At 38.1% G+C, this 26,549-nt stretch overlaps 1 protein-coding gene across 7 annotated transcripts in view; it reads right to left on the bottom strand.

Moving 5' to 3' along the window:
- The window catches only part of EML4 (EMAP like 4), a 149,301-nt gene that overhangs the window by 30,689 nt on the left and 92,063 nt on the right, over positions 1–26,549 (bottom strand). For 4 of the 7 annotated variants that reach the window (XM_039568470.1, XM_010393663.3, XM_039568468.1 and 1 more), the window contains exons 4-9: positions 23,456–23,629; positions 21,146–21,274; positions 18,028–18,053; positions 17,555–17,587; positions 5,484–5,607; positions 481–630 (exon numbers count right to left, since the gene is read on the bottom strand). In XM_039568470.1, the coding sequence (XP_039424404.1) occupies positions 481–630; positions 5,484–5,607; positions 17,555–17,587; positions 18,028–18,053; positions 21,146–21,274; positions 23,456–23,629 (636 nt within the window). The remainder of the gene's footprint in view (positions 1–480; positions 631–5,483; positions 5,608–17,554; positions 17,588–18,027; positions 18,054–21,145; positions 21,275–23,455; positions 23,630–26,549) is intronic. The other 3 variants (XM_039568466.1, XM_039568467.1, XM_039568469.1) reach the window with 3 other exon arrangements.

Below are 26,549 nucleotides of genomic sequence, written 5' to 3'. Positions count from 1 at the left end.
TTTGGGTTTTTTTGCAGACATCTTTCTGATTTCCCTGACTCACTCTGTACGTGGACAGGGCATCTTTTAAAAAGTGAGAAAATTCTCAGTTTTCCAGTTTTGTAGTTCTCCTTTAAGATTGCATTTTTGCCATGCTGCCTGTAAACAACTAAGTTAAGAGTAAGGCTAACAACAATTTTTTATTTCTGGGGTAACTGTTTGGAATTATTTATGCAAAGAGCCTTTCTTCAACGTGCCACTCTTAGATTGTATACATATCCCCTTGTTTTACATTTAAACCAGAAATCCTAAGCTAGCATGGACTGCTCTAACACCATTTTTTTGTGCTGTGTTTACTACAGTGAAATCTACTGGGACTGACTAAACAGGAAATAACTACAACTATGACGACATTAATTAGTTTGTACATATAGTAGGAGAGGAAAAGAAATATTTCTGCATTATTACCCATACACTTACAGGCAAATGTTGTATACTAACCATTTAACGCAGTCTGTGTGACCCAAGTAGTGCCGCTGGGTTCGCTCCTCGTAGTTAAACAGTACCACCACTGAGGCTATGAAATACACTATTTCTCCGGTAGGAAGGAGGTAAACATTGGCTCGACAGTCTCTTCCACGATACCCATATCTATGGGTTTTTTTTTTTAGTCAAGGTTTTCATAATCACTGAATACCAGAAAAAAAACCAACTGGCTTTTTTTTTTCATTAAACGATTCCTCGGGAGCTCTCATGTCAGCAAACATGCTTTAAGTTTTTGCCTCTGGAACTACAGCACAATTTCACTAGTTTAAAAAGAAAACAAAACAAACCCCATACAACTGGACTTTAGGAAACCAAATCCCTTAAAAAATGGTGATCACTGATGTTAAAAATAAGATGTGGTAGAAGTAAAGCAAATGCAGTATTGCAGTTTTGTAAAAATTTCCATGTGAAATTTCATTAGGTAACAGCAGGACTCGCTATTCTAATTTAACATTTTTTACAGCAACAAAGCTGTGTATCAGCAGACTGGGCAGCAGAGTATTGCTTTCATTTGGCCTTTTAAAACAATTCCTAATGCCCTACAGAAAGAGGCAAGCTTCTGCACAGCAGCTGCCAAGTTCAGGAAAGATTTCTTTAGACTGTTTTAAAAGTCTTTTTTAAACAAACCAAACTCAAAAGGAATTTACACAGTGAAAAATATTCTATCCAAATCTACCCAAAATACATAAAAGGAATTTTTTCTGTAGGAATATGCACAGCTCCTAATGACATTCAGAAGTTTTACACACTGTGAACGAGCCTTGGTTGGCACTGATCAAACGTTATTACAACTTGTTATTTCTTTGGAACAGGTGCAGTTTTTTCTTTGGAACAGGTGCAGTTTTTTCTTCCTCTAGACTATGAATGTGGCTGCCTGCCTGTATTTCAGTTCCCTGCGTCACCAGGTACGATTAACATTGCAACTCAGACTTTAACATCTAACTCTGTAGCCCCAAAAATATTATTTTCCTGTTATGTCCTGCATTTCAGAGAGCTTTCCACTTCACTGCCAACTAATACACCTGCAACAGCAAGAAAAATACAGGAAATATATTAAGTAACTTTAGCTAAAGGATTCCAGGTTCAGGTCCTGGCTAATCAGGTAAATAAAAGGAAGTCAAAGGCCCACATGGAGAAAGCTGGATGGATGAAGCTGGCCCTTTCTCATAAATGAAGGCAGGTGAAGTAGCTCAAGTTTGGGAGTATCTAAACTGGTATCTCCTAATGTGATAGCCTGACCTCCATTCTTCATGGGAAAGGGCTACCGTTCTATCAAAAAGAGCACCACACCCCCAAAAATGCCCTTCTACACTAGCCTTCCTCTTTTGCAGTCCCACCAGACCACAGGGCTGCCATACCAGAGGAACACTTGTAAAATTAAACACAAGCTATAACTAAACAATAGTTCAAAGAGGGACACTGCATTCAGTTGTCAATTACCCCTTTGGAGTGTGGAAAACAAAACAGATTTATATCTTGTTGTCTTCCGTTTAGTACAGAAGAACACAATGGCTCCCCTGAAGCAGAGATTATTCACTGGCTTGCTGAGCAAATGATATCGAGAGAAATGCTGATACAACACAATGCTGAGGGCAGGAAAAAAGGATCCCTCTGTTTCTCCTCCATTACTATTTACTTCCCCACTACATTTTCCTCTTTCTTCGTCTTTTAAACACTGATGGAACTAAAACCCCAGAATGGCCTTTTATAAAAAAAACCAAACAACAAACCAAACAACTGAACTTTCAAAAGCAATGGGCTAAAATCCAATGAAAATATTTTTTCTATCCTGAAGCATTAAGAATGCTATTTTAAATACCTTCTCAGAGGAGAGAGGCAGATTTCACTCATCTCCTGTATACAATAGGGAATGTATTGATAAGGATTTAGTAAGATTGACACCTTTGAACATTCATCCTAGAAAAGTATTAATGATTTAGACAAACATGTCTTTCCACAGCAGAAGTCTTCCATGCTTAGCCAAGCTAGAGCTAAATACTTGGGCACCCACCACTGAGCTCTGACATTCATGAAGCTGCAAGAAAAAAAGAAAAAAAATTACATTTTCTCAATACCTTCCTTTCCTTTACCCCTCCTACAAAATAAAGTACCAAAGAATGGCTGCATTTTCTAGAAGCACATTTTTACAAACATGTAAAGGAACCGCCTGTTTTGTGTGACAAATTTTTTTGCTTTCTTCATTCTCTATCCCAGACTATCTTGAGTGGAAAAAAAGAGGGGCTGTTGCTCCACAGCAGTTCTTTCCTTCTCCACACACCCAGAACAAAGCAGCAGATATAATGCAATACAATTAATGCAATAAAATGAATGCAATAATTGACTGTGTCCCTACATAAAAAGGGGTGACACAACTTTGATGCTTGATTTCCACTGAATTTCAACGTTAATCTTTCACTGAAACTGATGATTAAATCAGGGAAATTGAGAGATAGTTGCCTTGATATTGTGATTATTTCTCACCAGTTACAAGGACTGTATTATCACAACAGTTGATATGTTTAAAAACTTTAAGTTTTGGGGGTTTTTTGTTTGTTTGTTTGTTTGAACTGGCTGAAAATAGCTACTGCCCTCATGAAAAGTGATCCACCATACACCAGAATTCAGCAGTATATTTACCACTGTCTTCAATTATTCTTAGAAAGAAGAGCACTATTGCTAAAAATAATCTCATAAAACAGAGTCTGAAATACCCTCCTGAAGCTGAGCTACTATACACTGGGTGAAAGAATCTATAGTCACTGTCAAAAGCTGCACTGACTGTGACCTCTGAAACTACTAAATAAGCCAATTTCGCTGTTACTAGGAATGTCAGATATGCTTTAACCAGTTCTGAAGTGCAGTAGCAAAGATTGCACTACAAAGTAGGGATATTCAAACTAAATTATTTAATTTAGATGACATCACTCAGGAACCAGACACAGTCGAGAGCTCAGACATCCCCATGAGCTGCTTTATCTTGCCAAGCAGCTTAGACATTTCTTCAAATGACAGTAATCTGCAAGGCAGACAAAAGCTAAGTTTCCCAAGTTGAATCTACAGTACAGGGTATCAGTAGCTGAATAAATCTACAGGAAACATCTAAAAAGGAGACACCCCCCACAAACCAACCAACCAACCAACAAACAAAAAAAACCAGCCAAATAATCTGTCTGCTGTTTCCTTGAAGTTGCTCATAGCTGACCACCATTTTCCAAAAGAGGAATAACAAAGGAAAACCCAATTATAAAAAATCATCAAGAAGGCAGAATTGAATTCAAAATAAAATCTATAAATGGAACTATTCAACACTCAGTTGAGCTTTCAGGTGCAAAACACTGACATTAGTAAAATACTCAGTGAATCATCACTGTCCCCATGCCCTTTTAATAAGGTGTACAGGGTTCAGTTTGTCATCATATTTGCAAGTTACAGATGTCTTGCAGATTTGTTCCCCTTGCTAAACTTAGGCATAAAGCAGAAGATCGCTGCTGCTGTATTTTCCAAACTGAAGAGGAATTTTGTTCAAATTCATAGAGACCAACATTTAGTCCTCATACACTTTACTGCCTTTTCCTCATTTTCTTCACCTTTGCACCCAAAAGATACCCTGCACTCTTAAATACACTGGTCTGATTTGGAATGACATTTCCTTAAACAGATTCCAAAACACATGAACAGTCCATTTAAACTAGATGTATTTCACTTTAATTAGACCTGAGCAGCCAACTGGTTTAACCTAAACTTAAGGTTCTTGGACATTGAATGTGTCCACACCAGGATTTGCACCTACTTAACTGAGGGTGTGATTTCACGATCAGTTTTCATCAGTCCAAACTGCTCACTGATGTTGGAAAAGTAGAGCTGATGTTCCTCCAGTATGCCAGTTCCAGCCCTTGCGTGTTTGTGAGGCGAATCAAATGAATGTATCAGTCCTGCTTAAAAATTAACTTCACAAAAAACAATTACATTTCAGCCAGATCACTGACTGACCCAATTACTCCACAGTCATGAGTGCCAGCATCAGCAACCAAGAGCTGTGATGGTTGGAAAATTGGGTACCACAGCTTTACAAAGCATGAGAAAGAGCTCTGTTTTCCCTCCAGTCAGACTGTAATCCGAAACTCTCCTCTTGACATTGATAGCGTATCACCAACATTCCTAAAAAATCTTCCTGCTTTCAGCAACATCAGAGCATCAAACTTCAGATTATTACAACTCAAGTGCTGCCTAGACATGTTATTTTACTGAAGCACTAAGAAACTTACACAGTCACAGCTTACTGGAAAAATCTGCAGAGATGGGGGAGTGACAGGAAGACCCAAACGTGTGCAAAAGCACATCTCTTAAAATGAACTTAACGTCTGATCTAGTAAACTTGGAGAATTGTCATCAGCCACACACCTACTCAGTTCTTCAAATGATAAATTTAGTGCATTTAATACAGACTAGTTTCCAAAGAAATTAACTGCTTCATTTTGGAGCTGAAACAGAAGCAGTGCCAAGGATGGCAATCCTCACTCCATAGGAAAGGACAACAAACTCAACATCTTCCAGAATTCTTAAGCCTCCTAAAAAAGGATCAGAGATTGAAAACTAGCAATGTTCCAGAAGCCAAGCCTACATTAATATAGTGGGAGGCAGAGGGGGACATTTGTGAAACTCTGTAACTCTCCAAAGATGTGTTCTTTCACACTAAATATAAATCAGTTGATAAATTAGAATTAGTGTCAACAGCAAAACAAACAAAGAAAAAGTATAGTATTTCTGTATCTATGTAGTCTGCCATTTAAAGTTGTACTATTCAGGACTTACAAACCATGTCCATTGTTATACTGATTTGAACATTTTTCCTCACTGTTAATTTTTACCTCTTAACAGAGAAGAGACAAGACTGGACGCTAAAAGGGAAAAATGCAAGACAAGACAAAAAGGGAACAGCAAGCAGTTATTAAGGATACACCCACTCCAGTTTTAACTTTTCAGGAGGCAGCTCTGTCCTAATATCATCATAGTTTTCTACATCAGAAGGAATGAACATTGTGATTGGTCGGCCTCGCATGAACATCTTGATATATTCTCCCTCTGTTGAAACAAAAAGGCACATTAATCATGTGGCAAGTTTACACAAGAAATAAGAACAAAAGAAACCAGTAATAAGCAGAGAGATGCAAATCACACTGGTTGTATAACATTTATTTTTGAAATGTGAGCTTGGTAAAGGCCCAGATTTTATTTTTTTAAATGGAACATTAAACACACACAGAGTAAGCATTAGTTGAATTTGTGATAGAGCAGACTGAGCATGTAACATTTTAGACATGCAAGTTAAGTTATAAAGGCAAAACTGAAATTAAAATCTGAAATGGAATAAATAATTAGTCACAGAATTACACTATAAGGTATTTCAGGTTGAAAAAGACCTGAGGAGGTCTCTAAGTCCAACCTCTGCCTGGCCATGAAGCCAGACTAGGTTCCTCAGGCTTTTGCCTAATCCAGATTTGAAAAACTCCTAGGATGGAGATGGCACAGCCTCTCCCAGCACCTGACAGCACCTCAGGGGCCTTTTCTGCAGAGCTTGCTCCCTGCAGCCCCTCTGTCCCCAGACTGTATTCCTGCCAGGGACTCTTTCCCACAGGTGCAGGACTCGGTATCTGTCCCTGCTGAATTCTCTGAGGTTCCTGCAGGCCCATCGCTCCAGCACAGCCCCTGGGCCCCCGGTCTGCTGCCACTGTGACCCCAAGAACCTACTGTGCCACCTCAGGTCATTGTTACAGACACTGAGCAGGGCAGGGCCAGGCCAGAATCCTGCAGACCCCATGTGTCACCTACTGGCCACCAGGTACAGTATGACCCACTAACCACGACCCTCCGAGGCCAACTACCCAACTGGTTCCTTCTCCTACCCAGCTGCCCACCTTCCCAAATCCTAACGGCCAAGCTAAGACACAAGGCCACTGCACGAAAAAGTGTCAGGAGCTTTGCTGACCAATATAATCAAGGATTATATATCATCACAAACTAATACAGCAACCTGAGTTATTAAGCATTGTATCCTGAAGAATGGGAAGAAGCAACAGCTCATAATGACTCCAGCTAATATTGCCTATAGCCGTGACAAAACACATGTCTATCTCTCTCTGGGGTCATCTAAGCACTTCACAAGCCTTTAGGAGTTCCTTTTCAAGCCAAGTGAGCTTACCTACCACCAGGGAAAATTACAGCTTCCTTTCAAAAAGCACTGATGACAAAGAGCCAAATATTTCACTAACTTTGCATCAATGAAGTAGTAACTTTTTATAGCTCTTCAACTTCTTCAGTAATTAATATCCATTTTTAGTATAAATATTAACCAAAGTAACATAATATTCTGCTGTGAATTTGGAACGCTGACACTTTTTTATGAGTGGGGATTTGAAAATCATAGCAGACACAGAGAACTCAGAGTTCAAACCAAAATTTAAATAGTTGAGTAGAACTGGAGTAGAAGAATAGCTGTAAATTAGCAATTGAGTATTAAGAAATCTCTAATCACATTTGACACAACTAATACTAAGATCTAAAATTAAGATTTCTAAACAATTACTTTTGTACTTCTTTAAAAAAACCCCCATGAAACAGACTTCCCCATAATGCCCAAGGAATGCTTGGAAATATTTCCCCAATTAAGCATAAGATTAATACTCAGACTGCAATGATTGTGCAATCTAAGTTTGGCATTCCCTAAAACATCTGAAATTGAAATTATGAGAAACTCAGACTTATTTCCACAGAACCATAACTTAATAGCTCAAGTCAAACTTGGAGATCTAAAAAGGCAACAGAACCAGCTAATTTTGGTGACAGCAGAAACAATGTAGTCTCAAAAATAGTCTCTTCTGCTAACAGAAGCATTTTTAGAAGACACAAAAAATGAGAAATAATCAAAGTTGTGAGCTAGACTAACCTTAAACTAGGATTTCTACCCTTTCCTGAATTTGAAATACCCCTACTGTACAGACCACAGAAACATATTCTGTCCTACTACAGTTAGAGAATGAAAGAAGAAAAACTTGTAACTATTTTCATCCACTAAAGATATAAAGCAATTTTGTACAACGTTTGGAAATTAATTCTTGACACTCAACCTAGACAAGATGGAAAAAGAGCAAAAACCAGACTACAGGAAAAATGTGGTGAATATTCTAGGTTATTTAAAGAAAGTATTTCTATCATAAAGGATTTTATAATTTCATTTATAGTGTTGTGTGAAAGTCTGTGGAATACCTCCTCAGGTCTAAAAACACCACAAAGCACTAACTTGGAATACAGCACTGATGATCCCAGCACACAGCGATTATTTGGACAGCACTGGCACATACTGTGGTGACCAAATCATATATTGTGTTCAGTAACTCCTAACTTAGAAAGATCTACCCATGAACCTGTGCGTGATTTTAACAACGTTGCATTGCTCAGACTTAACTAGATCAATGAATCTGTACACCTGAACATAAGCTAGTTAGGAGTGTTCTTCTACATGTGTGACACTCACTGTGAAGATTTCCCAACACACATGGCTCAATTTGTCAAAAACTTTTGGTTTTCCTCTTAATACACTGTAGTTCTACAGGCTTAAGAGTTTTAAAAATTTTTGTTTGTTTGATGAAGCAGACCATTATCAAATTTACCAAGTTCCCAGACCTGAAAAAATATTATTAGTGTTTTGAAGTCAACTTTCTGAAAATAAGAATGCATTTTACTTGAATTTTGTGTCGCTTTCGATCCTGATAGAACATTTACCCTGTGCTGGAGGCAACAGCTCAAATACGACTGAAAGCTACTGCAAAACAAATCCCACAGGTTCCAGAAATTATTCCTGAACAGGAATCATAATAATTGAACAATTTAAAACTAACACATATATAAAAGTTTTTCTTATTTAGCATGTTAATACAAGGAAAGTTGAGCCATATAAGTCCGGTATGAAAGGAACAAATATTGAAGAGATGAAAATCAGTTGTCTTGCTTGTTTCCAAGAACAAACATGGGTCCTTTAAACAAGTACCCAGTGAGTCCCTCCACTTAGAACACTAGAAAACTTGTCTCAGATAAAAAAGAACAAAGAAAATCACTCCCTGGTAGCTAAATTAGACAAAATAGTTATTGTACCAAATGTGCACTGCTTAATTGCATTGCTAAGAAAAGCTAAAGATTGGAGCTGCCACTAGTTTGACATGAATGTTTAGATAATTACTCCAAACTAGTACCATGTCTCATATATCCACCAATATTATTTTTTATAGTATGTATATTCAGAGATAAAATAACACTGGCCAAACCCAAGAGTAATGTATTAACAAGGACCTTTCTATTAAAATCTGGCACTCACAGTCTTATAAATTAATACCTGAGGGTATTTACAAAAGGCTGCTCATTGTTAAACCATAAATTCTTAATTTAACACTGAGCTTGACACTTCTGGTTCCACAAGATCAGTGCAAAATGACACCAAAAATCTAGGATCAAATTTCTCATTGTTGCTTAGAACAGTGGAGACAACCTGCAACTGAAATTCTTATGGATGGAGGCAGTTGCACCTGCTGGACTCTGCAGATGAGAGAGATGAAGAGTCCAAGAGGAATTCAGTCAAGTCTCTGGCAGCAGAGACTCTCCTGGAACTCAGGGAAAAGAGTATCTACAAGGCATTCAGATACAAATTAGCTCTCTGAAGTTTCCCATTAAAGAAAGAACATATTTTTACATTTATTGGCTAGATCAATTTACTCCAGATTACCTTTGAAGGTACATATTTAAAACACTTGCTAGAAAGACACAGGCTAGGTAAAACTTGATTAAGCCTCTCCTGAAAGAAGAGGAAGGATTAGGAGAAAAGAAACAGCCCACTGGAAGAATTTTTTTTTTTTTGTCTAATACTGTAAATTTTCTTTTGTTAGAATAACCTGTAGAGCAGATATAATATTAATGTAAAAATCTTTTGAAATACAAGAGAGGATGGCAGCATATCAACACTATTCTCAAATAGCAATTGATTGCCTGAGGCCAAATTCTTGTATTTGCAACTTAAGAAAATCAGTGATTTAACTCTTTCATACTATACTTGCTCAACTGAATGATCAAGAGCATTAGACTATGTTCCTTTGCTGCAGCCTCAATATTTTCCAGTAGAAAGCAGCATGTCTAGACTTTTTTTCCCTTCTTCTGGGAGAAAAGAGCCTTGGTCATGTTATGACAGATATGTATATAAGGGACAACAAGGAAGAAGAAGTCAAAAATTTTAAAGAGACTGGGTAAAAAATTCACCAAACCCCAACCAACAAAAAATCCTTGACAATTCTGGTATCTACCAGCCTGAAAACATTAGGTATGAAACTAAAAATTCTTTATTCTGTATAAAGAGATATTCAGACCCCACTATCCACTGTGCAGAAGCATCTGGGGAAAGTGGGACTGGGGAATGTGTGTGGAAAGGGCCAGGTGGGCACACTGTGAAGAACCATTGGCACTTACTAAGTTAATTAATCTGCAGCCGCAGACATCCTATAAATCCTTTCAAATATGGATCACACCAACCAAAAAGTACAGTTGAAGCTCTGCAGTAGCACACCCAGGTGCTATGGATTATCCATGCCACACAAAATATAACAGCTCAGGCCTAGAGCTGCTACAAAAAGGAGCATCAAGTGGCTGCAGCGCCCTGGCTCCAGGGGCCAGCTCTTCACCAGGAACAGCTGTAGCTGCTTTTTGTGCAGCTTCGAGCTCAAATTCACAGCCCTTGCCAAACTCTGCTTGGCTCCACAATATTTCACCTCTGGAGCCTCAACAATCTCTTTACACAAGTGCCAGGGAACACGGGATCAGCACTCCCAATTTATGGTCCCAGGATTGGCTCAGGCTTATTAGCCTCACATAGCAGCCCTCTGGGCGTGCTGGACCTATGCAGACTCCATGCAGGTCTTGGCTCTCCATGGGTTCCCCAGAGGTTTGGGGAAATTATTAACTCGGTGTCAAAGATGCAGAAACACTTAATTTGACTAAAATGTGGCCGTAGTCAGCTGAAGTGACACAAAACACTGCTCAGAAGGAGAGACACAAAGAGAGAAGCCAGGACATGGTGAGGGCGCATGTAAAGGTGGTCTTGAGCATTGTTCAGGCATGTAGCTTTGAAAATTAATCCAGTGAGCTGGAGAAACTTCATGACTTGTCTCAGCTCAGCCTAGTCCAGCCTGACAGATACCCAACATGCTCCCCCAGCGCCCTCTCTCTGCTTGCATCAATGTTTTTTACTCCACAGGATGCTGCAGCATCCACTTTGGAGAGCAGAGCCTTGGCTGTCACTGGAGAAACACAAATACACTCTGCTGATGTGTTTCAGAATAGCATCCAAAAACCTCCTCCTACTACCAGTTGGAAACCCCTCAACTTCCAGGTGACAGTAATCCAAGGCCAGGTTGTTTTCTTTCTGTGTGTGTGACAGCACAGCTGCTCTCTTCAGCACAGGTCTGCCCTCAGACAGAATCTGCTGTCAGAAAGTGCATTGGGTGAGCATGAAAATAGCAACCCTCCCAGCCTGCATATTCTGAAAACATAAAATCATCCAGCTATTTAACTCTCTTTTTGCATAATAAGGGTTTAGGCTGTCCCTACAGCACTACAAAACTTACCTTTCATGATTATGGGTGCATGCAGTATTACAGAGGAGAACCTACCAGGGTTTTGATGCATTAACACTTTCCACAAGGCCTCTATCTCCATTAGAATTACTTCTGATACATCCTGGGACTGCTTTTGTGTTTTCTCAATAAGTGAGTGGTTCAATCTTCCTACAATTAAGTGGCATGTTATAGCCCTTTTCCCTACCATTTAATTCTGGCAAGCACCTATTTATAGCTAGAACATTGCTAGCAACTCCTGTATGTGTGATCTCTCACCATGAATAATTTAATTACGTTTTATACTACTCCAGCCTCAGGAACGTCTCGGTCTCACTGTATTAAAATCTCAGCTTCCAACTCTACCAGTTTGGACTCCCAGCTTCGTGTCATCAGTGAAATTTCAGTGCTTCTACTTCCCTGTGTTAAGTTCATTAGTGTAAACACTAAGCCAAATAGGTCCCAGCAGGCTGAAGGCAGATGTTAGCAACCAAAGTATTTACAGCATGTTCTTTGGAAGTTTACAGCCTGACAGAGAAGAAAGGAATAAATATGTTGGTGAAACAAGGTGCTGCTAGTGAGAGGGAGCTCCAGAAGCCTGGCTGACCTGCAAGGATACGAGTGCATCTTCTCTGACAGACACTGTAAGCCAGCATAGCTACCTTGCACACAAGGAACCTGTTGATAAGGCATGGCAGTCCAGGACTAAAACTAGGGGCAAATAAAAACTTGTAGGCAAATAGTGGACTGGCTGAAAGTTTACTGCAAAGCCTCCTTGTACCACGAGCAGATTCCTGTTAACATGAATCAGCTTTTAATCGGGCCTTATAAGAAAATAAGAAGTAAGAAGAAGCAGAGCTCAGTAACATTTAAATTCAACTCCCAACAATTTCTATTAAATCACCTTTGGAAGAAACCTTAAAACCCAGCAATTCAGGGAAAGCAAGCTGGAAGGTAAGGCCAATGAAAAACCCTGCAGGTGATAACAGAGAGCAAAGATACTGCAATACAAATCATCTGAAAGGCTGAAATTCATGCTACCAAGAAGCCAGCACAGAAAGACTCATGCAGTGGCACTTAAGCAATTTATTACTTTCTGTGAATCATATTTTTGGGGGAATATGAAAGGCTTGCAAAAGAAAATAATAAAAATAATGGGAAAGGAGGAGAAAAAAAGATCAAAGAAGTCTTTGTAGATTAACTCAGAAGTATCTGGAGCAAAAAGCAATTCAGAAGATATGAAAGCTGCTACCCAGATACTCCAGAAATTTGAAGACAGTGACACTACAAAACCAAAATCTTCCTGTTTTCTAAAAAACATGCCACAAAAAGAAATCATCAAGTACTTTTGAAGAAGCACATGAAAAACCTTCACCCTCAATTAATGATTTCTTCAACAAAACTGGACAAAATATTAGAAGAATATATTTTTTATTACACTATTCCTCATTAGACAAGACACTTTGAGGTTGCCCTGCAAGTCTGTGCTGTAATTAATTGCTCTTCAGCTAACAAGTGTATACATAATGGGATGTCTAACGAGCATACAGTAGATTACATATATATACACACAAGTTTAGTGCTAAAGGAATTATTACAGTAATTTTGCAAATTATGACTATTTTTCATTAGGTCCCACCCCATCTAGTTTGAAAGATCAACATGTGCCAATGCATTAAAACCCCAGCTCAGCTCTCTTTGTGTGTAGCAGCACCCTAAAGTGATTTACAAGCAAACGAAAAACCCCAAAAGACTCCCAACTAGCTTGGCCAAGCAGAACAGTCTAGTAACATACAATAAACTACCACATCCAGGGTACATTCATTAATCTGTCTTCACCTTCTAGTTGCTTGACCAGTGAAGTTATGCTTTTTAATATTACAAATAGCATCTTTCCCACAAGCCTTCTGCTTTCAGGCCTGTGTCCAAGAACTCTGCAGGACCACTAACCTGAGGGACAAGAGCTTATAACCCTATTTCTAACTCAAACCAGTGCTAACGGCACAGAGACAAACAACCAAATTCAGCCACCAAGCCCAGACCGGTACATTCCACATGTTACAGTGGAATTAAAACGTGGCTGCAGGTCTGCCATCTCTCAGCCCAAGCTATGATGTGCCAGTGCCTGCTGACCCTGACAAACAGACATGCATTGCTGTTATTGAGCCCTGGTGCAACGCCAACTAAACACTCAAGTACAACAGATGAGACAAGAGACTTGCCTTGATTTGGAATGATTTTACAGCTTTGCCTTGAAATTTCTTAACAGATCTTTGGTTAATAATTTTGCATACTCTGATAAGTAACCTTTGCTTTTTCATCTATTAGGTGACATTAAGAATCTAGGTATTAACAACAGTTACCATTAGCACTGAAAAAACTGAAGTTAAATATTGAACTCCAGCTTTTCATTAAAAAAAAAAAAAAAGAAAACCAAGGACTCAAAAAGGAATACTGGACACAAAGAAGCTCAGTAAGACTCTATCTAAATGCTTCCCGCTTTAATACTAAAATCCAGACTTCACCAAGAATCAATGACAAAAACTCCCAAATACACAATTTGGTTTTGTGACAGTACTGATGTTTTTTAATAATATGCACTGTGCCTGAACAAGAGCAAGAAGCCCAATAACGATAGACTGGGTCTCCATTTGCCCTCAGGTACATGAGCACCTTAAACAACCATCTGATACAAAATCTCTGTCTGATGAAAAAGTGATCTGAGGTAGCCACTGAATTCTGCACTCTCAGCAGACAGGACACATTGTCAGCAGGGTAAATTTTTTCCATTGAGTGCTCCATGGCTGTTGCATCCGTGAAGCTAAAACTACAGCACAGTTAAACTAACAGAAAAAAAAGTACTGGAAACCAATAAAGCACAATTTTAAAAAACCCTAAAAACAAAACCCAAAAAACTTAGGAATGCAGTGAATGTTTTTCATTAATTCTTTCACATATGGTTTTTATTGCCACTCAAGAAGTTTAAGTGTCTCTTATTACTTTATAATAAGTGAACAAGTGATTCATATATGGAGCTGCTATCACTGAAAACCAAACTCAAACACACAATCTCAGTGAAATAAATTACCTTTTATCTTAAAATAAGCCAGGTCTTTAACTTCTGGGTATAAAAATATGAATGCCTTATGATTAATATTTTAAAAATGTTTCTGCTGAAGTCAGAAGCAAGATGGCTTTTATAGGCAATTATAAACACCTGCTGGTAAAGAATTTAAAAGAATAATTTTAGTTAGGGTCCTTTTAAGGCTGTAGTAAGCACCTGTTCATTTCACCCATAGCTTTATTGGATTTTCACAGAATTTTATTACTGGATTTTATTGTAAAAGGGCTGGTGTGGTTTACAAGGACAAACAAACAAACTGACCCTATTACCTCTGCTTCAGCACATACCCAGAAGCATAAAGCTCAGGCCTAACCTAACATGAAGTACAAGCAATTCAACCCGAGTGGAGAGATAAAGGCACCGAGGGAACAAAACTGGGTATTGAGAAGGTATGAGATGAGCACTGCAACACCTGTGGCTTAGGCATGGACATCAGCAGAAGAAAATCAAGTGGCTGCACACAAGGCAGCTGCAGGCTGTGGCTCCCCATGCTGCTGCTGCTCCTGGCAGAAGAGAATTGCCTATGTCTTGCTGACATTTACATGCAACACTCTCAGGGGGACTCCACACCAAACCAAAGCCAATTCCGACACCACAGCTAATGCCGTTCACTGCTGAAGCTCATCTAAGACTCTCACTTGCTCCTCGACTTTCAGTTTAATAGCTAATGCCAACACCAACAGAAACCACAATGGATCTACACAGACTATCACAAGACAGATATTATTGCAGTAACTTCTGCTGCTAGAAAAATTAGATTCCAAGAACTATGCATGCAAAAATGTATTCATCTGTATTTTGTGGTACTATACTATACTAACATTTTCAAAGCTGTTTCTTTATTGGGTGAATCAAAAAATGGAAACAAAGTGATTCCAGGATGTTCAAAGCAACACAAAATTGTCATCTTGCGTCCCATTATCCCATGCAAACACCTTCTGCTATGAAAGTCTGCAAGTTCACAGTGATTCCAAACTTATTTTAAATGTGTATAAAGACACTGATGTATTTTTACCATAGATTTGCTTTGAAGCTTGACAGTTTGCACACCAGCAGTCTTCCCAAGAGCCTCCTTCACAGAATTCCTAGGTCTAGGAAGCATGTGGACACAATCCTTATGGGAGGTGAATGCTGGGGGCATACACAGTGTTTTACACACAGCTCAGTGAAATGAGCAGCTCAGGGGAGCTGCTGAAACTTAATTAACACCGTGCTAGAGACTGCTCGCCCCTAGAGGCAAAGACTGACAAGCCACAAAGGAGTGTTAAAGCAGCTGTAACTTCCTGTGCCTTTGCGTTCCAGAACAGGAAGGTTCTGTACAAACACCGTGAGCAAGGGCAACTCTTCATCCCAACCTGTCCAAGACAACACTGTCCAAGTCCACAGGATTTACCTCAGAAACCTTATGCTGTCTGTGCAACTCTTCAGCTTCCTGACCAGCTGGGTCAAGGTGCCAACTGGAAATTGGTGTACTTATGTGGCAACCATCAAGTACAAAACAGGCTGAAGTCACCTCCCCTGACAGAGGAGTGACAAAGTATTGCTAAGCTTATACTGGAAAGGATGGGTGAACCTGCTGCAACACCAGTAACTTACACGTTTTTTTCTGTGGCAGTAAACACAACACACAAGCTACCACAGTCACACACATAGAGACACACAGACATACTCTAAAACCTGTCAAAAAATATATTCAATGGTCCACATTTAAAAAAAAAAAATCTTTGAATTCTCTGACTGCAAATGCATCCATGTTAGAGGCAGTTTTGCAACTCCACGTGTTTAAAATGGAGCAAATGCATTTTCTATGACAAGACTTTCCCTCCACCTCCCATATATGTGCGGCCCTGCTATCTGCATCATGTTTCTCTTTCATTCCAATTAGGCTCAGGACAGACTGTGGCATGACACACTTGGAAGGTGCCCATTCATCACATCCTCAGCATAATAACACAGTAGATAGCAGGGAACACATCGAGGCTACTGAAGTTACAGTTCCCAGAATGAGAGAACTTCAGGATGGTCCATTTTTGGCAGACCACGCAGAGTTGTAGAAGCACGCTGTAAGGAAATAATTAGTACTGAAGGTATTTTAGCTATACACAACTTTGTTTTGTGAAAAGCTGTTTTTACTAGAAAAGGTATTTTTAAGAGAACAGTTTTATTCAAAAACTTGCAAAGCTAAATTGCAGCTGGTCTGGCCACTACTGATTAGCTTTCCTTTTACAGTAACCACTGCTGCACACGTACTGTTCCACAGCTGGTGTTAAGCACCGTGGTATAAAGAAACATTTCTTCTTTGTTCTTGATACTTATTCATTCTCTTTCACACATCTTGTCTCTGAAGACGCTCTTGGTAAGCATCAATTCAGAATATTTTTATACCTGTAATTTCTCTGTGAACTAGAAAAAGATAAAGCAATTGGATTCAAGTTGATTTTTGCCTTCATTACAACAATTCGTACATTAACTTTCAAAAAAATCTGAGGGTTTTTTTTTTTTTCTTGTTTTAAGGAACCAAAAGCAATCAAACTGTAAATAATGTAAACTTGCTGGGAGCACAGAATCTGAAGACTACAGATTTGTTAATTAGCAGAAAAAAAGCACGAGACAAAACCCCTGTACATAGATCTGTTGTGTACAGCATGCACTTGGGTTACATGCTTTAGTTTTGAAACTGCATGCTTCAGTACAGTTTGCAGGACATCAAAGCAGAGTAGTTTTGCAACACCAGAAGTGGACTTCTTTTGTTGTCACATCCCACCAGATCAGATAGATGGCTCCTTTTCCTTACAGAACAAGCCAGCAGCAGCAGGTAGCCACAGACCGCAAGATTCATTGGTGCAAAGACACAGACTTCAGAAGAGACTCATTTTTCATTTCAGGAGACTGTATTAAAACCTTCAGTCTCTGTTCTTGTCTAATCAGCATTTATATGTTGTAATATTGGCAAGACAGAAAGCTGAGATAAAACAAATCTTTTAGTTGGCAGTTCTTAATACTCTGATATCTTAGGCAACAATGCAAGACTTCCATTTGAACACATATTCCTCTCCAAGGAAATTATGTGTGCTGTAATTTATTTTAACTATCCCCAAATAATCCCCATATAGATTGCAATGTGCACATGCATATAAAGAGTTGAAATATTAAGAGAATATGCACTGATACTCTTTGATGGTGAAAAGCCAAATAAAAGATTTGTGAGAGTGCTAAATTAGAAGAAAGCAACCAAAGGGCATAGCTTAATTCTTACCTTGGCTGTTTTTTTCACGAGTTGACATTTTTGCTGGTTATGGGACAGAAATAAAATATCTTAAAACTATTTCTAAAGTCTCACTCACACCTGCTTGGATGAAGACTGGCACATAGGTCAAAACTTGAGATTTTTGTTTTCATAACCGCTCTCTATGCGCATACATATTGAGAAAATAATTTTAAAAAAGGGTTTGTAAATCAAATCCTCCCACCACCCACCTACTGAAAATTTCTGTTCTTACTAAAGATCCAATCTGATGAGGTAATTCTCCATAATTTCAAAGATTCATATACATGTCTGAAGTAACTTTTTGCCAAATGAATTCTTGGAGCTGATAAACACCATTTTACCTCTAAACCCCTGTTTCATATGCCTATGTCCCAACATATTCATTTACAGGATGTACTATTCAATCAAAAGCAAATATTTTCAACTTCATCCAATATTTAAAAATAAATGGTTTTACTTACCTTGGCTGACAATGACATCTTTGTGCCTGGGGAAAAATTCAAAATATTATCATTAATAATATGCAAAATGCTTATCAAGGCAATACCATCTAGTTTTTACTCATTATTGCATTTGGCAATCTCATCAGATTCTGTGTACAGTGTAACTGTAGTATAGGATGCTCAACAGCTAATCTTGATCATTGTAGTGCATTTTTTACTCATTCTATGCAGTTCACTGTATCTTTCAAGTAACTTGAAGTCTTTGGCCCTATGGCAATTCTAATTATGAGTAATAATGAGTAATTCTAAGAATTACTCTCATAATTACAAAATACAAAAAGCTTTGAAAAATAAATTACGGAGGGCATGTTCCTTGTGCATGGAAAATTCCATTTTGAGAGTAAGAACTTGTAATAGCCAAATGTTTTAAGCTGCCAAACATCCTCAGGCCTGCATGCAAAGCATTTAGCACCTGTCAAAATAAGCTGTCAGCATACAACAGCACAAATTTTTCTAGGAATTAACTCTATTGGACACATGGATTAAATGTAAGCAAGTTGCAGTTTCATTTAAACCAGATCCCTACAGCATTACTGGATGTGCAACACAAAGTCTTCAACAGACTGAAGGTGAGACATCTCTTCTTACCAGAGCAAGAAATTAGTTACTCATAAAAAAACCTCAGTCTTTTTTTTTTTTTGGTGAAGAGGGAAGAAATACTAATTTCCAGCATCAGATCAACTTCTTAATGGAATAACACTCCTTGAGAGGAGAATGTATTGCATGAAACACCCTCTTGAATTAATTTGAAATTCAGCAGAAAGATATGAGTGGCATCCAGTATTTTTAGCTGGATGGAGGTCAAATTTTTGTAACAGTGACAAAGGGTCAAGCATATGCATGAGGAAAGTCATCTCTGGCTGCTGGTGGAATCACCCTTTACCACACTGCCAAATGAAAAACAAAAAGTGGATTCCCAGTCTTGCCTGAAAACCACTGAATGATGGGCTGCCGTGGGAACCCTCTTCTTACTGCTTTATCAGACTGATTTACAGCTCGGCGCTGACTTGAAGACTGAGCTGCGTAAACAAAGTTCATATCCTGAGCTGATAGTGTAAAGCATATGTAAAACATTTCTACCCTGGGGCCCACATTAGGGGCTGAATTCTATTCCCTTGCACAAGAATCCATAGCTTCAAGCAGATGAGGCCAATGTTTCTTAATTGGGAACAATAAATGCAGTATAACAATATGCCTTTGCACAATACCAACCAGTTCTTATGGAAATGTGGCACGCAGAATGCAAGTAAGAAATGAGTATTAACGTGTGTCCTTGTATGCAAACAGTGCCTCTGCTACAAATCCGAGCATAAGAACAAGGTGCACAACAATAAAACACCCAGTCTTCAACCAGGTGATGGTCTACAATTCACATTTGAAGCTCTGTTTTTGCCAAATATAGTTAAGATACAACAGCTTCAAGTTATGAACAACTTTCTCTAACAATAATTAAAACTAATCTTTTCTTGTCCACACTTTTGTTATATATCTAACTGTTTTCTGCATTAGAGACTGTAGAAGGGCAACATTTAAGGTCTCTCAGAAATAAGCATACTCGTAGAAAAATGGAATAAAATACTGGTCTATTTTGACCATGTCTGAACAAATATATAAAATGTCAGTAAAAGTAAAACTTATTTTTTACTTTTAGCAAATTTGAAATACGTATCACACCATGAAAGGTACTTTTGCAGCATAGCAAAAACCCCAGCAAAAAAATCAAGGCAGAGGGTTTTGTCATTCCCAAATATTATCGTGCAGCACCCTGCTACAATCTAAATTGCCAAAGGGCTTTTAAATGCCAACAGTGAAAACCAATTATAAAAGGAAAGGAAATACTTGCAAAATATGTAATGCATAGTTCCCTCACACAGAGCACTCCATTGCTCTGCAGAACTCTTCAGGCTAAGCACAAAGCTTCTAGTAAATGTGCCGATATCCACACCCAACATTAGTTTGTTTTTGTTCTTCCCATTCCTAGGGAAGAAGGAATGCACTTGCACCACTCTTGACTATGTATTCGACAGTCTTATATGCAAGTGAGGGAGAGAACTACAGACATAATCATAAAAAGACTGGCAATTACTCTGAAAGGTCTGAAGTGCTTTGTTTGTCAGAATGGGAGGGGTTTTCAGGTAGTTCTGCCTTGGACCAGTTAAGGGCTATTTGAATGACAACTAATGAGCAGATCTAAGAATCTGCAGACAACACCAAGCTGGAAGAAGCTGCCAGCATAATGGGGGGATATTGGCAAATAGGAGAGGGGTCAGTCAAAAAATCAACACAACAATTTCAGCAAAATTTCAACCAAATCAGAAAGAGAAACGAAGTGTGTGAATACAAAGCAGGAAGCCCAACTGGCAGAGAGTACTGAGGACAAGAGTGGGTCACAAAGGGGGTCAACAATGTGAGGTTACAACAAAAAGCAAACTCTTGCCCCTGTGCTGACAGGAGCAGGAGTAACTACTGAGCTATTCACCCCCAAAGGCCTTCACTGGAGACCACAAACCAAGAAAACCTGCTGCTGAGGAAGGAGATGAGAGGAATGGTTGACTACAGCCCATCACCTGCTGAAGGTGACACTGAAAACAAGATCCCTACCCATTGTCTAGAACCTGCTATCAGGAACCTGCTAAACAGTTAAACTGAGAGACCTATCTGAAATCAAAGAAGTATATTCCTACTGTTACAGTCTACTTTGGCAACATACACTATATGAAATCCAGAAACTGACTCCAAGGAAATACACTTGCATTTTCAAATCAGCTTTAATTAGGAAAAAAAAACAGTTGGAAGTTTGACATCACTGGCATTAAGCCATAAAATGTCATAATTCTGCTAATCCAATCAGGCAATATTAAAACATATTTACACAAGAATTACTTTATAATAATCTTAAAATTCCATGGGCACCTGGAGCACCAAACTGGCAGGTTGTATAAGTACCCAAAATTTTGTAAAAACAAAGATGCAAAAGGTCCTAGCATATACATCAGTAAGATCACTAGAACTGTGTGATTTCATAATATTTTGACTCTAAAGTTCGCTTACTTTTATGTACCAAACCAATACATACTTGTCTGCATTCTTTGCCACCTTTGATATTAATTTAGATGTTGATGCTACTCTCATCAGCTTGTTACGACTGTCATCTGAACTCTCCCAAGCACTGTGAGGTTTTTCAACAGTCAAGGATTTCTTTATGCTAGAAGAAACAAAAAAGTATTTTACAATTACAAGATAATAACGTAACAATAACTGGAACTCTTATGCAACGGACAGATCAAGCAGCAGGAGACAAAAGCAGAGCTAAATCTTCCTTCAAACTGCAGCATGAAACAGGGAAAAAAGATTAGTCAAAAAGTTCTAACTGGATGAATGAAAACAATTGAGCAAGACAATTTATCTATTCTTTTCCATTTCCAAATGCTATTACATAAAGACTTGAACAAAATAACTCTGTACTTCATTACTACATCACTAACAAATTACAATAGTGGAAAAAATGAGGCCAAGTATATACGCCTTAAAGAATAAAATATATTTTAAAATCAATTAAGTAGATAACAATGTAATTTTTTTCCCTGATTAACTGTTCACCAGCTTTAGCACATTGATTTCTGAGGCAGAACAGTTCTATCAGATTATAGTTTCATATGGAAGCTTTGCAGTTAGCACCTACTAAATCACATTAATGGCTTTAATCTTTTTGAAACAAATGTCTGCAAACCTCTTGCATGAGTAAGACAAGCTAGGTTTGGCCTGATACTACAGACAATTAAATCCACGAATTCTGATGTAATTTTTCAGCAATCTTATTGCAGCCAATTTACACTAATGGGAACTTGCAAATTTTGCAGTCACTAGTTCAATAATTTCATGCATGCCTTAATCATGGAATACATGTTCAAAAAGTCATCTAGCCCAAATTATCCTTCAACCAGCTGATTTAGAGTTTGCACATGTCCTGCTAATAGTATCACACTTCATCCTGTCAGAAATGCTTTTTGCAGGAGTTAAGTCCTGAAATGCAACCTTAGAAAAGGCAAGCTCCTTCCACAGCACCTCAAGAGGCTCAAAGGTCCTGCGACAAACAAGTTAATCAAATCAAGTTAAACCCTTAGGAGACTAAAAAAGGCATTTATTTTTTCCCCACACTGCAAAAGATTAGTAAGCAAGACTTCAGACATCTTTACAGCGAGATACCGGGCAAGAGAACAACAGGCCGCAAGTTCAGCTTCAGACAACTTACAGGTTTGTGCAAGACATGGAGACAGAGCCTTTATGCAGTGTTATAACATGCACCAGTCAAGTGGAAGTTTAAATACTTATTAGAGCTGTGAATTCAAGCAATGCAAGACAACAATCTTGTGAACTACAGTTAATTTTGGAATAATAAATTTCATTTTCATTTTGTTTCAGTCTCTAAATGCCAGAGAGTAAAAAAAAATTTTACACCTTCCAAAACAGTAAGGTGACAATAAATAATTAATTAAAAAACCCAAACCAACAGCAATAAAAAACCCACCAAAAAAAACCCACCAAAAAACTAAAACAACAAAAAAAAACCAAAACAAAAAGAAACCACGCCAAGTGATCTGCATAGTTTTGAAACTCAGAAGATATCACCCAAATCTTAAAATCCATTTTTTTTTACTTCAAAAAGCAATCTAGTATCTCTAAAATGTACCTTTTTTTTTTTTTCCTGTGCCTAATTCCCACAAAAATGAGCGGGAATTTAAGAGGCAATCCTAAATAAACTTCTGCATTTACTCAAGTCAAGCAGTTCTATGATCTGGGTATAAAACCAGAACTTCACTCATGTAAAGAATCAAAGTGAGCCATCCTGCAACCTAGCAGGAATTTAAAAGGGAAGGGCCATGAAATAAAAAAAAAAGCCAACAAAAACAAAACTGCAGTCACTTTATAGAATAATTTGAGAGCAAAGATTTCTGAACCAAGGGTTGCAGTGATAAATACTAGTGTACTTAAAAAATGCTGTTATGAGATGTAATAAATGGTCATGTGGAAAATACACTCCATAATTCATCTATACAAAATCTATGAAGTGTATTTGAGAAGGATCAAGTCAGGGTGATCATTTAATATTTTAGAACCATGGCTAATTAGAGGTAATCTACTGTATTAGGATTTTAATCTGAGAACAAAAAACCTCTGTAATTTTAAAAATGTATTCAAAAAAAAACATGCATTTTTATGTATTTGTTCTGCTGCAATGCATATTGAATGCATCTTCTCTAGCAGAAAAAGAATCAAACCTTAAGTTGATCATGAGATTAGAACTATTTCACATGACTTGTTGTCAAATATGAACTCAGTATCATTACAATCATTTTCTAGTTCTGTACTGTGGTACTGTGAAAACCTTTTAGCTGGAGCAGAACTCTTGCTTTCTGGAGTTTGCCTGTGTGTTTGGAGAGTCTGTGAGGAGGGCTGGGGAGAAGGTGATGCTTGAGTTTGTGCACTTTGATCATTAGAATGAGAGTCCTCTTTTTTTTCTTTTTGTCCTGGAGGTTTTTCCTTCTTTTTTTCTGTACCGCTGTAAAATAAAGTGTAACATAAGGAGGGAAAAAAGAGAACAAGCAAATAAATTAGCAAGGTGGGAGAAAATGTCCTCTGTGAAAAGACGGGAGAGGCATTTAACAACTTACTGTAAACAATCACCAAAAGAACACTTTGATTATTTACTCAGTCTCTTCACGTTAGCATTTTACTGAAATAAGGTTTATCCACTAGCTCCAACAATAAAAAACAGTGAGAGAGGCATGAAAGATTATTTGCATATTTCAGTTGTACTACATTTACTATGATTTTAAAATGAATACAACTTTGATTTGAGTGTGTCCTTCATTCATGGGTGCTCCTACAGCATTCAAAGCTGACACAAATTGATGCTCCACAAGTCTGCAGTCCCTCAGGAAAAAACTATTCCCTGGTTCAGAGCTCACTGACCACCTTGTTGCGCTGCCAGCCAAGGCGCAGTGCAAGTGAAAGGCAGGACTGTGACTTGTGTTGTCTCCCATTAGGGTAAGTCCACCATGAAACTGTATTTGTGGACGTACATGCTACTGTCTTTGAGCTGCCACCAAAACCCTGGAATGCTGGTGCTGGTCCCTGGACTCTCCCTGGCTGCACAAGAGGTCAAAGGAAATGGCTATTTTGATCTGTAGTTGACTAATATCAGATTGTCTCACCACTTCTTTAGTACCTTCAGCCATGTCAGCTAAGAACGCATCTTTATTTTCATAGTGCTGTATTTATAAGGTTAATATGTGAAATAGATTTAAATACATGTCATCAGCAACCTTAAATCTATTAAGAACCAAACCAAAGGTTTGCTATGTAAACAGAAAGATTAATTAGAAGGCTCTTCTATGAAATTACATACTTTGTAATATACTGAATCACACAAACAATACCAGGGCCTGAAACAGAAGAGTACTCTCAAGTGCATAGCCTGTTTCTTTCTTAAAGTAAAAAAACTAAATCTTCAAAGATAAGATTTCTCAGTGAGGAAATAAAGCAAGATACAAACATCAGCTAAAAATGTAATAGAAAGATATTTCTCTTAGGGTAAAAGTAACCTGCAAAGTAAAAAAGCAAGTATCTTTCTGAACACGAGAATCCAGATTTCTGTTCCCTCACAACAATTTCCCCCCGCCTCGAATCCTTGTATGACCTTAATTATTTGTATTTCCATTCACCTTTTCCCCAAACACAAAGCAAACAGTAAAGCAACATTCAAAATAAATAAAAATGGGCATCAAATTTTAACATATTCTTAAAAACCTCTTTTTGCATCTTTTGTTATTTCAGTTGAAATATATCATCTACCACTGAGATTTACATGAGTTCAACTTTTCCAACTGCTTGCAGAGAAGAAAAGCATTGAAAAACAGGTCAAAACATGAATATGAAACCCGGACACATTTGTAAGGATCACTCAGGATTTCTACTGTGAAACATACTAACTAGTTTAAAATGTCAATATAATCCATCAGAGTGACATTTTCTTTTCAAAAAAATCAGATGAAAACAAAACAACGAGCTTTCACATTTCTTGAGGGCATATATGTGATCATAGAGAACAAAGCTTGGAGAACTGATTGGGGTTTTGATTAATAATTTATAGCCAAAAGTCCTTAATTAACCGGTAGCATGGAAATTTATTATTATTTTTTAATCAGAAGACTTAGCTTGCATTGCTGGATGCAAAGCACACTACATTTTTTGCAGTCTGTTGCAAGAAATGCAGTATAGTGAAATAAATTGTTGGAATCTCTTTTCAGTGAAGAAAACAGAAGTCCTCTCTATCCCTACTACAACAGGTACACCCCCCCACTTTTTGTAATGTCCTATTTACAATGACACATCAGCATTCTGCAATTCACCTCTGCACTCTCCTGGCAGGCTCAGGTGAAGGCCACCTGCTGAGAGCAGTCTTATATTTCTTTATACAGTCTCATATTTCCTGTGTTCCTACCCAAACTCATTTAGCTCATCTCATCCATCTCCTAGAAACCAGTTTCAGTGTGGGAATTTTTTCACTGAGCTTGTCACTGTGGATTATCCATTTCACTTCTTTGCCATTAGGTTCACTCCTTTTTCATTGGGCCATGAGAATCTCTGGACCACTCTGGTTTCACTCTGGGTTGTAGCACAAGATATACCTTGGATTCTACAAAGTGCTTTTATCTACCACCAGGTTGCAAGTAGGCTTCTTTTTTTGACTGCCATTTCAATTTGGAAGGAAATCATGTAGATATGTGGCAGTCTGAGTACTGAATATCTTTATTCTGAATTTATTTGGTTTGCTCATTTCTGCCAAAATCTTCAGTTTAATTGTATTATGACTGGCTAGCACAGAGTGGCTCTCCCACTAATACCTCTTCTAGTAGGTCTTGTGTAACTGCTGAAACCAAATCAAAACCAGCATCTTTTCCTGTGGGTTTCTAAAGACTAGTTGTTCTGGGAAGCAGTCATTTAATGCATCCAAAAATTCTTTCCAAAACCCAATTTGATGAGGCATTTCTTCAGTCTACAACTGAGTAGCTGAGAGCTATTACTATCTGTCCTAATTTTGCAGCTTCTCTAATTTCACTTAATTTCACTTAATACAATGTTTCATCCTTTGGACCACAACACACTGGCATCTACTGTGGATGGTGGTCACTCTGAAACATCAAGACTATTGCTATCAGATGCTGTCTTCAAAAGAATGCTTAGTCCTAAGGAAAATGATCAAGCAGGTCTCTGACAGTCATTGGTTGGTTGGTTTTTGTTTGTTTGGACAAAGTATAAACCTGTTTCTAGTCCAGACTATAGGGTTGAAATTTTCTCAACACATCCATGACTTCATCTCTGTTAATGGGACATCATCTACCTGCTGTTCAGGGAACATTCCTGGGCTCTGATTGCTGGTATTTTAGCATGCCATTGTTGAAATGAGACATCCTGCT

Source organism: Corvus cornix, chromosome 3 (genome assembly GCF_000738735.6).
Source record: "Corvus cornix cornix isolate S_Up_H32 chromosome 3, ASM73873v5, whole genome shotgun sequence".
Taxonomy (NCBI): domain Eukaryota; kingdom Metazoa; phylum Chordata; class Aves; order Passeriformes; family Corvidae; genus Corvus; species Corvus cornix.
This window is presented reverse-complemented; position numbering and strand designations above follow the sequence as displayed.